Source organism: Balaenoptera acutorostrata, chromosome 2, assembly GCF_949987535.1.
Source record: "Balaenoptera acutorostrata chromosome 2, mBalAcu1.1, whole genome shotgun sequence".
Taxonomy (NCBI): domain Eukaryota; kingdom Metazoa; phylum Chordata; class Mammalia; order Artiodactyla; family Balaenopteridae; genus Balaenoptera; species Balaenoptera acutorostrata.
Genome location: NC_080065.1, coordinates 131173304 through 131185749, shown reverse-complemented (window position 1 = coordinate 131185749; position 12446 = coordinate 131173304). Strand labels below are relative to the sequence as shown.

At 37.3% G+C, this 12446-nt stretch overlaps 1 protein-coding gene and 1 pseudogene across 1 annotated transcript in view; one reads left to right on the top strand and one right to left on the bottom strand.

Moving 5' to 3' along the window:
• Positions 1–12446, top strand: part of LARS1 (leucyl-tRNA synthetase 1) — a 93093-nt gene that overhangs the window by 19191 nt on the left and 61456 nt on the right. Inside the window, exons 8-12 of the mRNA XM_007194172.3 lie at positions 1636–1699; positions 3658–3725; positions 3845–4070; positions 6025–6112; positions 6195–6271. Of these exons, the coding sequence (XP_007194234.2) occupies positions 1636–1699; positions 3658–3725; positions 3845–4070; positions 6025–6112; positions 6195–6271 (523 nt within the window). The remainder of the gene's footprint in view (positions 1–1635; positions 1700–3657; positions 3726–3844; positions 4071–6024; positions 6113–6194; positions 6272–12446) is intronic.
• LOC114235519 (translation machinery-associated protein 7-like) lies at positions 8122–8317 on the bottom strand (annotated as a pseudogene).

The following is a 12446-nucleotide window of genomic DNA, read 5'->3' as shown; positions in this document are numbered from 1 at the left end:
GGATCATTATGTAGTGTCCTTCCTTGTCCCTTGTAACATTCTTTATTTTAAAGTCTCTTTTATCTGATAAGAGTATTGCTACTCCAGCTTTCTTTTGATTTCCATTTGCATGGAATATCTTTTTCCATCCCCTCACTTTCAGTCTGTATGTGTCCCTAGGTCTGAAGTGGGTCTCTTGTAGACAGCATATATATGGGTCTTGTTTTTGTATCCCTTCAGCAAGCCTGTGTCTTTTGGTTGGAGCATTTAATCCATTCACGTTTAAGGTAATTATCGATATGTATGTTCCTATGACCATTTTCTTAACTGTTTTGGGTTTGTTTTTGTAGGTCCCTTTCTTCTCTTGTGTTTCCCACTTAGAGAAGTTCCTTTAGCATTTGTTGTAAAGCTGGTTTGGTGGTGCTGAATTCTCTTAGCTTTTGCTTGTCTGTAAAGCTTTTGATTTCTCCATCGTATCTGAATGAGATCCTTGCTGGGTAGAGTAATCTTGGTTGTAGGTTCTTCCCTTTCATCGCTTTAAGTATATCATGCCATTCCCTTCTGGCTTGCAGAGTTTCTGCTGATAAATCAGCTGTTAACCTTATGGGAGTTCCCTTGTATGTCATTTGTTGTTTTTCCCTTGGTGCTTTCAGTAATTTTTCTTTGTCTTTAATTTTTGCCAATTTGATTATTATGTGTCTTGGCATGTTTCTCCTTGGGTTTATCCTGTATGGGACTCTCTGTGCTTCCTGGACTTGGGTGGCTATTTCCTTTCCCATGTTAGGGAAGTTTTTGACTATAATCTCTTCAAATATTTTCTCTGGTCCTCTCTCTCTTCTCCTTCTGGGACCCCTATAATGCAAATGTTGTTGCGTTTAATGTTGTCCCAGAGGTCTCTTAGGTTGTCTTCATTTCTTTTCATTCTTTTTTCTTTATTCTGTTCCGTAGCAGTGAATTCCACCATTCTGTCTTCCAGGTCACTTATCTGTCCTTCTGCCTCAGTTATTCTGCTATTGATTCCTTCTAGTGTAGTTTTCTTTTCAGTTATTGTATTGTTCATCTGTTTGTTTGTTCTTTAATTCTTCTAGTTCTTTGTTAAACATTTCTTGCATCTTCTCGATCTTTGCCTCCATTCTTTTTCTGAGCTCCTGGATCATCTTCACTATCGTTATTCTGAACTCTTTTTCTAGAAGGTTGCCTATCTCCACTTCCTTTAGTTGTTTTTCTGGGGTTTTATCTTGTTCCTTCATCTGGTACATAGCCCTCTGCCTTTTCATCTTGTCTGTCTCTCTGTGAATGTGGTTTTTGTTCCACAGGCTGCAGGATTGTAGTTCTTCTTGCTTCTGCTGTCTGCCCTCTGCTATCTGCATTTTAAAAGCAAATTTATATTTTACAGTCTTCTGTTTCATACCATAAAGCAAAGATCAGTGAATATTTTTCAGTGATCTTACCTTTGATGAAGGCAGAAGGCTTTCATTAAATAACTATGTTGGCAGTAGAACTCGCCATAAAAGCATAAAAATGATGTAAACATTTGCTCAGTTAGAAGTTTTAGTTAGAAGAAATATTGTGATGGTTAGGAGCAACACTGACAAATATGTTAGGGTAAAACTTGTATGTTATAATAATATTTGTCACTTATTATTTATTTTTTAGGTATACCATTTATTCTCCAAAAGATGGACAGCCTTGTATGGATCATGACAGACAAACTGGAGAGGTAATTATTTGTGCCATAGAGTAGCTATTGTAATAATTTTTTTAAAAAATAAATTTACTTATTTGTTTATTTTTGGCTGTGTTGGGTCTTTGTTGCTGCGCGTGGGCTTTTCTCTAATTGCGGCAAGCGGGGGCTACTCTTTGTTGTGGTGTTCGAGCTTCTCATTGCGATGGCTTCTCTTTGTTGCGAAATACGGGCTCTAGGTGTGCGAGCTCTAGGCGCGTGGGCTTCAGTAGTTGTGGCATGCGGGTTCAGTAGTTGTGGCATATGGGCTTAGTTGCTTTGCGGTATGTGGGATCTTCTCGGACCAGGGCTTGAACCCGTGTCCCCTTCATTAGCAGGTGGATTCTTAACTACTGCGCCACCAGGGAAGTCCCTATTGTAATAATTCTTAATATGGGCATAGAGTTCAAGAAATAGATTAGAAACCTAAAAATCACTTTATTTCAGTGCTGAGTTGTATAGTCATGATACTCTGGTGGCTGTTAAGCCAGAGGCAGAATGTCATCATAGGTACCTGTATCTTGTCGAGGACCTTGCTACTCCAAGAGTAGCACTAGGTTCAGCTGCATCAGCTTGTGTTAGAAAAGCACATTTTTTTTTGTTCGTTTGTTTTTTGTTTTTGTTTTGTTTCTTTGGCTGCTCTGCCTGGCTTGTGGGATTCCTCGACCAGGGATCGAACCCGGGCACTCAGTAGGGAAAGAGCAGAGTCCTAACCACTGGACCGCCAGGGAAATCCTAGAAAAGCAGATTCTTGAACCTCACCCCCAAATTGCTGAATCAGAAGCTCTGGGGGGTGGGGCCTAGGAATCTTTTAACGTGTTCTCAGTGTGATTCATATGCCTGCTAATGTTTGAGAAGCACCACTTGGAGAGTGCACTGCTCTAAAAGGAGATTATGAGGAAAGGTAATGAGATATGTGGTTAATTGATATACACAGATTCCATTTATACTTGCTTTGGTCACATGCCTACTTACTTATTTCCAAAGTACTTCCAGCCATGCATGACAGCGGTTCATTCTACATTCCTGTAGGACACATTAGTGACATTATTCCGTGTAATACTTGAATGAAATAAGGGTAAGTCATTTGCCTAAAGCCTTGGCACAGTAAGTCAACAGCAATGCCAGGATCTGAACTTTGCAGTCCCTATGAGTGTGTCATTCTTTGTTACCACCTTTGAACACATTTGTAGTCTAGCAACTACCTTTCAAAGTCAGCCTTCAATTATGATGTAACTTACCTGACAGAAATGAGCATTAATCAAAATTTTGAAAGATTTGAGAGCCTTCAGAAGGCCCAGTTTACTGACTATGTTAAGCTTTAATATAGTCAGGGGTAGCAATATTCTAAATTTAAATAGTACATCATAGTTTTTCACAGCATTTTCCTATCATTATCTTAGGTGTTCCTCAGGACAGTCCTGTATGAGGCACAGTGCAGTTATTTTACAGATGAGGAAATGAAGGCTTAGAGTGATTGTGACTCCTTGGGTCAAGCCACAAGTAAGGGCCCAGGCTAGGTTTTGAATGCACATCATCTGACCCCTGGTCCAGTGTATGTCTGTGATGACTGCTCTGTAGGATTGATGTTGGTTGTATCTTCTAACTCCGATTTTGGCAAACACTATTTTGGCTGATTAATCTAAGTCACTTCATTTTTTTTCCCGCTGTTCTTCTCTCTGAAGGGAGCTCTTAGCAAATCTTACTTAGTACAGTCTGGGCCTCCTTGATCAGTTTTGGTGTGGTGTGGGGTGGGATGGTGGTCTTCAAGTCATTTTTACACATTAGGCTTCCATGTGGTCAACACACCACTGGCAGTCTCTTCATTGGAAGAAAGAATTATTCTAACAATGCAGGAACCCATCTTAGTAATGTGAATCAGATCTGTCACATAGATTAGTAGGTGTAATCCAGGCCTTTCTTTCTCCCTTGAATTTTTGTTTTATTTTGTTTAGGGTGTTGGACCTCAGGAATATACTTTAATCAAGTTGAAAGTGCTTGAGCCATACCCATCCAAATTAAGGTAGGTTTGCTACCTACCTTAATAGGTAGAAGAATTGTTGCTTCATCTTTTTGAAATATCAGATAGTTGTGATAGAATCCATAACATTTTTTGCATAAATGTATATTTTTTCTTCTTAGTGGCTTGAAAGGGAAAAATATCTTCTTGGTAGCTGCTACTCTCAGACCTGAGACCATGTTTGGACAGACAAACTGTTGGGTTTGCCCTCATATGAAGTACATTGGATTTGAGACAGCGAATGGAGATATATTCATCTGCACCCAAAGAGCCGCAAGGAATATGTCATACCAGGGCTTTACGAAGGACAACGGCGTGGTGCCTGTTGTTAAAGAGTTAATGGGAGAGGTAAGTTGGGTAGCAGACTTTATTTTAGTGCCTGAATTTAGAGGAAAATGTCAAAAATGAAGCTTGAGAAAAGAACATTTAAAAAAACGTTTTAATTGAGGTATACGTTACAGTCAAATGTGTTAAGTCATACATGTGTATATTTTTGGTGCATTTTCAAATGTGTATACAGTCATGTAAGCACCACCCAAATCAAGATATAGAACAGTTCCAGCACTGCAGAAGGTGCTGTCATGTCCATTTCACATCACTGCTCAGCCTGCCTGCAGAGGTAACCACTGCCATGACTTCAGTCACCAAAGATTAGTTGCTCTTCTTGAACTTTACACAGTGGAATTGTATAGTCTGTACTTTTTTGTGTTTAGCTTCTTTGGCTCAACATGATGTCAATGAGATTCATCCATGTTGTGTGTAGGAGTAGTTTGTTCTTTTTTTTTTATTGCTGTGTGTGTATTCATTGTGTGACCATATCAGTAAAATAGTATTTTTGAATCTTACATTGCAGCTCAGTAACTATCTGGTTAAAAATACAGACAGTCCTCCCTGAGAGATTTAATAGCTGTGGTAGACATTATATTACTTTTTTAATATGATTACCTGCACTCCTGGAGTGGAATTGCAGCTGCTTTTTTCTGAGAAGGAAGTTTTGGTTGATCTTAACTAAATCTAGATGGCTGCATAGCTCTTATCCTTAGAGTTTATTTACTTATTGGTGTTTTTGAGTGTGTTTTATTCCCTTTGGTAAATGCTGATCATTGGTATCTTAATAAATAATCTTTTAAAAGAAAAGGATGGGTAGAATACCATCTCAATTCTCCTTTTGAATTGGAGAGTTTATTTCTTACTTATTTTGTAAACTTATTTTTTGACTGGGTTACTAAATATTCATAAGACTCAAAATTCAAAAGACGAAAAGAGGGAATTCCCTGGCAGTCCAGTGATTAGGACTCCGTGCTTTCACTGCCGAGGGCACAGGTTCAATCCCTGGTTGGGGAACTAAGATCCTGCAAGCTATTCAGAGTGGCCAAAAAAAAAAAAAAAAAGACAAAAAGATCCACAAAATAGTCCCAGTCACTCAATTCTCCCTTTCATAGGCTGTCAGTAAAATCACTGTCTCGTGTATCCTTCCAGAAGTATTTCATGTGTATACAAGCAAATACATATATATATATATTCTTTTGCCCTCTTTTTTACACACAAATGGCAATGTATTTTATCACATTGTCTGTGTTTTACTTTCTTTTTTACTTAACTATAACTTGGTAATCATTTTATCGGTAGGTAAACATCTTCCTTGTTCTCTTTTTTTCTTTCTGGTTGTGCCATGCAGCTTAAGGGATCTTAGTTCCCTGACCAGGGATTGAACCTGAGCTCCCTGCATTGGAAGCGTGGAGTCTTAACCACTGGACTGCGGGGGAAGCCCCGCAAGCTGTTTGTTGATATATGAGAATATGGGTCCAATATTATCAGATCTTCTGATTTTTTCTTTTAAGATATATCTTTTTAATTCAGTTTGTCTTCCTAATTATCATTTAAAATAGAGATACAGTATTCTATCTTGTTGATGTTTCATATTTTATTAAGTGATTTTTTTATCATTTAAAGTTTTAGTTGTTTCCAGGTTTTGGCTAATGTAGTTAACACAGCATTGAGGAGATTCTCAAAGAAAAAATAATTCTTTTTCCTTTGAGGTAAATTCCTAGGATTGGATTGCTGGGTCCAAGTTGGATTCCTATATTGTTTCCCTCAAGCAATGTATAAGTGTATTAATTTCTTCACAACCTTGCAAGATTTGGGTATTATAATTATTTTCAATTATTTTTAGTCTAGTAGGTATAAAAGAATGAGTGTTGTTGATTATTAGCTTCTCAGGGCTTAAAATGTTAACATTGTTTTAAATTTTAATGATTAGAATAAGTTACTTCTGCTTTATGCTCATCTTTTTCTTACATAGGATATTCTTGGTGCATCACTTTCTGCACCTTTAACATCTTATAAGGTGATCTATGTTCTCCCAATGCTCACCATCAAGGAGGATAAAGGTAAAGAGTTTATTTCTTTCTAGAAATTCTTTGGGAAACACATTCTGGTTATATTAGTTAATTCTACATTTTCTTTTATAAGGTACTGGTGTGGTCACAAGTGTTCCTTCTGACTCCCCCGATGATTTTGCTGCCTTCAGAGACTTGAAGAAAAAGCAAGTGAGTATCTGTGTCTCATGTTCGTATTTCCTCTTCATCATCTCATTGGTTAGGTACCACTGAACTAATTATTGGATTAGGCTAAAAAGCTATACATGTATCTTTGAAATGCTGCCTTTAACCTGTTTCTTGATATTTATATGTTTTTCTATGATTTGAATTTTAAATATTGATGTAAAATTTATAGAATCTTTTCTTTTTTTTTGGCTGTGCTGTGTGGCATGTGGGATCTTAGTTCCCTGACCAGGGATCGAACCCATGCCCTGCTGCATTGTAATCGTGGAGTCTTAACCACTGGACCGCCAGGGAAGTCCCCATAGAATCTTTTTTTTAAGACTTATTTTTTTAGAGCAGTTTTAGGTTCATAATAAAAATCGAGAGGAAGGTACAGAGATTTCCCATATACTCCCTGCTTCAACACCTGCATAGCCTTCCCCATTATTAGTATCACTCACCAGAGTGGTACATTTTGTTTCTTTTTACCGAAGATGAACCTACATTGACACATCATAATCACCCAAAGTCCATAGTTTACCTTAGGGTTCACGCTTGGTGTTGTACATTCTGTGGGTTTGGACAAATGTATAATGACATGTATCCATCATTATAATACACAGAGGATTTTCACTGCCTTAAAAATCCTCTGTGCTCCTTTTGTTCGTCTCTCTTCCCTCCCACCCCTGGCAACCACTGATCCCTCCCTCCCTCCCTCCCTTCCTTCCTTCCTTCCTTCCTTCCTCCCCCCTTCCCTCCCTCCCTCCGGGTCTTAGTTGCAACATGTGGGATCTTCGTTGCAGCATGCGGGATCTAGTTCCCTGACCAGGGATCGAACCCTGGCCCCCTGCATTGGGAGTGTGGAGTCTTAACCACTGGACCACCAGGGAAGTCCCCACTGATCTTTTTAATTGTCACCATAGTTTTACCTTTCCAGAAAGTCATATAGTTGGAATCACACAGTGTGTAGCCTTCTTAGATTTTCTTTCAATTAGCAATATGTATTTAAGGTTTCTCATGTCTTTTCATAGCTTGATAGCATATTTCTTTTTAGCGCTAATAATATTCTGTTGTCTGGATGTACATTTATTCATTCACCTGCTGAAGAACATCTTGTTTGCTAACAAGTGTTGGCAGTTATGAGTAAAGCTGCTGTAAACATCTGTGTGCAGGATTTTGTATAGACAACTCTTTTGTGTAAATACCAAGGAGTGCGATTGCTGGATCATATGGTAAAAGTATGTGTAATTTTGTAAGAATCCACCAAACTGTCTTCCAAAGTGGCTGTACCATTTCGCATTCTCACCAGCAATGTATGAGAGTTCCTGTTGCTCCACATCCTTGTCAGCATTTGGTATTGTCAGTTTTCCAGATTTTGGCCATTGTAATTGGTGTGTAGTCATATCTCATTGTTTTATTTTGCATTTTCTTGATGGCAGATGTTGTGGAGTGTCTTTTCATATGCTTATTTGCCATCTGTGTATCTTCTTTGGTGAGATTTGTCTGTTAAGGTCTTTGGCTTATTTACTTATTTATTTTTTTCAAATGAGTTGTTTTAATTCCAGGTGGTACAGAATTCAGGATAGAACAAAGACTTAAGAACACATTTTGGCAGGGTTCTGGGCTGGGTTTATGCAGATCTCATAGCTAAGGCAGAAATGGCTGAGAAGAGCTAAAGACAAGATGAGCCACTGTATGATTTTTTTTTTAACAAAAGTTTATTCTTAAATGTACAATAGGTTCCAAGACAACACTTCATTCTAGCTATAAGTGGCAACAGATACTATGGCAGAGAGTCCAGATGTTTAAACAGGAATGGAATTAGGATCATCATTGCCTCAAACACAAGGAACAGCTTACTTTTTGCCAGATTTTTTAATTCCACCTGTGGCCAGGGGAGCCTTTCCCTGCGGCCTTCGCTTTTAGCTCCTTGAGTTGCTTCTGCTCCTCCTTCTGTTTCTGCTTGAATGCCTTATCTTCCTCGTCCATCTGTTTGGCTTGCTTCTTGAGGTGCTTCAGGGGCTTGTCCTCGCCACCTTCGCGGCCCAACATGGTGTCTGCCACCCCTTCCCCAGAGCCTGCTCCCGGAAGCCTTATTTTTTAAATCAGGTTGTTTGTTTTCTTATTGTTGAGTTTTAAGAGTTCTTTGTATATTTAACAGTCCTTTATCAGATGTGTTTTTTGCAAATATTTTTTCTCAGTGTGTGGTTTGTCTTTCAATTCCCTTGGTATTGTCTTTTGCAGAGAAGAAATTTTTAGTTTTAATGAAGTCCAGCTTATCAATGATTTCTTTCATAGATTATGTCTTTGGTGTTGTATCTAAAAAGGCATCACCATACCCGTGGTCATTTAGGTTTTTTCCTGTGTTATCTTCTAGGAGTTTTATGGTTTTGTGTTTTACATCTAGGTCCATGATCTGTTTTGAGTTAATTTTTGTGTTGAGTGTCAGGACTGTGTCTAAATTCATTTTTTTGCTTGTGAATGTCCAGTTGTTCCAGTAACATTTGTTGAATTGACTGTTTTTGCTCCATTGTATTGCCTTTGCTCCTTTGTCAAAGATCAGTTGACTGTATTTATGAGGGTCTCTTTCTGGGCTCTCTGTTATGTTCCATTGATCTATCTGTCTATTCTTTTGCCAGCACCACGCTATCTTGGTTATTATAACTTTATAGTAAGTCTTGAAGTCAGACAGTGTCAGTCTTCCAACTTTATTCTTCTTTTATATTGAGTTGGCTATTCTGGGGCTTATTCCTCTCCATGTAAACTTGGGAATCAGTTTGTTGATATCCATAAAGTAACTGGCTAGAATTTTGATTGAGAGTGTATTGAATCTATTGGTTAAGTTGAAAAGAACTGACATCTTGACAACATTATGTCTTCTAATCCTTGAACATGGAATATCTCTCCATTTATTCAGTTCTTCTTTGATACTGTTTATCAGAGTTTTGTAGTTTTCCTCATATCTTACGTTAACATTGTTAGTTTTGTACCTAAGTGCAATTGAACAACACAGGTTTGAACTGTGCAGGTCCATTTATAAGTCTTTTTTCAATAAATATGTACTGCAGTACCAGGTGATCTGTGGTTGATTGAATTTGCAGATGTGGAACCACGGATACCGTGGTCTGACTGTAAAGACATGCAGATTTTTGACTGCTTGGGGTAGTTGGCACCACTAACCCCCATGTTGTTGAAGGGGCAACTGTATTTAATTTTGGGGGTTACTAATGTAAGTGGTATTGTGTTTTTAATTTCAAGTTCCACTTGTTAATTGTTGGTATATAGGAACACCATTGAATTTTGTATTTTAGCCGTGTATCCTGCAACCTTTCTATAATTGTCTATTAGTTCCAGGACGTTTTTTTTGTTGATTCTTTTGGATTTTCTACATAGATGATCATGCTATCTGCAAACAAAGACAGTTTTGTCTTCCTTCCCAGTCTGTATACCTTTTCTTTTCTTGCCTTATTTAATTACCAAGAGCATTCAGTATGATGTTGAAAAGGAGTGGTAAGAGGGGATATGCATTGTGTCTGATCTTAGTGGGAAAGCTTTGAATTTTTTGAAAATCATCAAGTATGATTTTAGCTGTAGGTTGGTTTTTTTTTTTTCTTTGGCCACACTGCGTGGCTTGTGGGATCTTAGTTCCCCGACCAGGGATTGAACCCTGCCCCTTGGCATTGAAAGTGCGGAGTCCTAACCACTGGACTGTCAGGGAATCCCTAACTGTAGGTTTTTTATACGTAGTCTTTACCAAGTTGAGAAAATCTGCTTCTATTCTAGTTTACTGAGAGTTTTTATCTTGAATAGGTATTGGATTTGGGCAAATACTCTTTTTCATCTGTTGATATGATTGTGTGATTTTTCTTTTTTAACCTGTTGATGTGATGGATTTCATAAAACTTTTGAAAAAAAGGTTTGAGAAAAATTTTCTGATATTCACATTTTCATTGCAACCTGGAATATGAACCTCATTTTAAGTGGGGTGTGTGTGTGTGTGTGTGTGTGTGTGTGTGTGTGTGTGTGTGTGTATGTATGTGAATTTTTGCTTTTGGCTGTACAGTTTCATCATTTTAAGTCATTCACTCTAACTTAAACTGTTTGGTTTTTTAAAGTCATACATCCCTTCTTGAGATATTTTGTAAAATTAAAAAATTGCTCTCTATGGAGGGAAGAACAAAAATAGTTTTAAAAAGTTTGGAGGGTGTTTCTCAATGATTATACAGTGAGTCCCCTACATATGAACCTTCAGGTTATGAACTTTCAAAGATGCGAATGTGCATCTGGTTGCAGCAGGGAACCAGAACCTGTGCCATCCATCAGTGTTAGGCATGAGTGAAATTGCAGCTTGTCCTCCATCTCCTATTGCTGACGATCCTTCACCTCTACCATCTCCCACCTCCTGTCCCTCCTCCAGTCAGTAACTCTTCTTGCCTGTTCACTTGATGCCAGCCCCTGTATGCCAGCTGTTGTACAGTACTACTGTAATATACTTTTCAAGGTACTGTACTGTAAGATTAAAAATGTTTTCTTTATTTTTTGTGTTTGTTTGTCTTTTATGTATTATTTGTGTGAAAAGTATTATAAACTTGTTACAGTACAGTACTGTATAGCTGATTATGTTAGCTGGGTACCTAGGCTAATTTTATTGGACTTAAGAACAAATTGGACTTATGAATGTGCTCTGGGAATGGAACTCGTTCGTATGTAGGGGACTTACTGCACCAGTAAAGTATTTTTTTTTTGATGGTCATCTCTGCAAGTGCATTTTATTTTATTTTATTTTATTTTTTTTCCACACACACACACTGTATTTTATTTTTACAAGAGATAAATAGACTGACACCAAGCATTGTACATGGATGACCACAACAAAAGCAACAATGATTGCAATTACCAAACATGAAACACACTTATACTATGTCATAATATTGACATTCAGTCCAGTAATCCTCCACTGTAACAGCTCCTTTACTTTGCAGTGAAAATTGATTTGTATATTCTTTTCCTCTGAGTCCTTGTGGGATTTTTTTTTTTAAATTCAGACAGAAAGTCACAAAAATTATACTCATCCTCATCAGTTCACTCAGTCCCATGTAATTAATTTCTTTTTTTTTCATCTTGATCTTTTGTTAGCACTTTTATGAGTTCATCAGTTTTTCATTAGAGTTCTGAAAATGCTTATTCATTCAGTTCAGCAGTACAGTCAGTTACCAGAAACCTGAACTTGTCAGTCTTTTCCATGAATTTCTTGAAGATGAAACCCTTTTATAGGAACATATTTGCAAAATCATCAGAGTACACCCAGAACTGTCTGTAAATGACAAAAGACTTAAAAATGACCATGGTTAAAGATTTGATGAAAGTTCATAATAATGCAGTTGACAAGAAAATTAGTTATTTCTGAGATATACATTTTAAAGTAATAACTAGGATTATTACTTATAACATTATACCAGAACATATAAGATTTTTAGAAATTTCATGTAATGTCTGAAACATTTATATTAACATATTTCCATACATATTTCCATACAAATACAAATATAAGATTTTTAGAAATTTCATGTAATGTCTGAAACATTTATATTAACATATTTCCATACATATTTCCATACAAATACAAATATAAGATTTTTAGAAATTTCATGTAATGTCTGAAACATTTATATTAACATATTTCCATACAAATAACCCAATGAAAGTTTAGTATTAGTTGTTTTGTTTGTTTTTTTATACTGCAGGTTCTTATTAGGCATCAGTTTTATACACATCAGTGTACACATGTCAATCCCAATCGCCCAATTCAGCACACCACCATCCCCACCTCATCGCAGTTTTCCCCCCTTGGTGTCCATATGTCCATTCTCTACATCTGTGTCTCAACTTCTGCCCTGCAAACTGGCTCATCTGTACCATTTTTCTAGGTTCCACATACATGCATTAATATACGATATTTGTTTTTCTCTTTCTGACTTACTTCACTCTGTATGACAGTCTCTAGATCCATCCGCTTCTCAACAAATGACTCAATTTCGTTCCTTTTTATGGCTGAGTAATATTCCATTGTATATATGTACCACAACTTCTTTATCCATTCGTCTGTTGATGGGCATTTAGGTTGCTTCCATGACCTGGCTATTGTAAATAGTGCTGCAATGAACATTCGGGTGCACGTGTC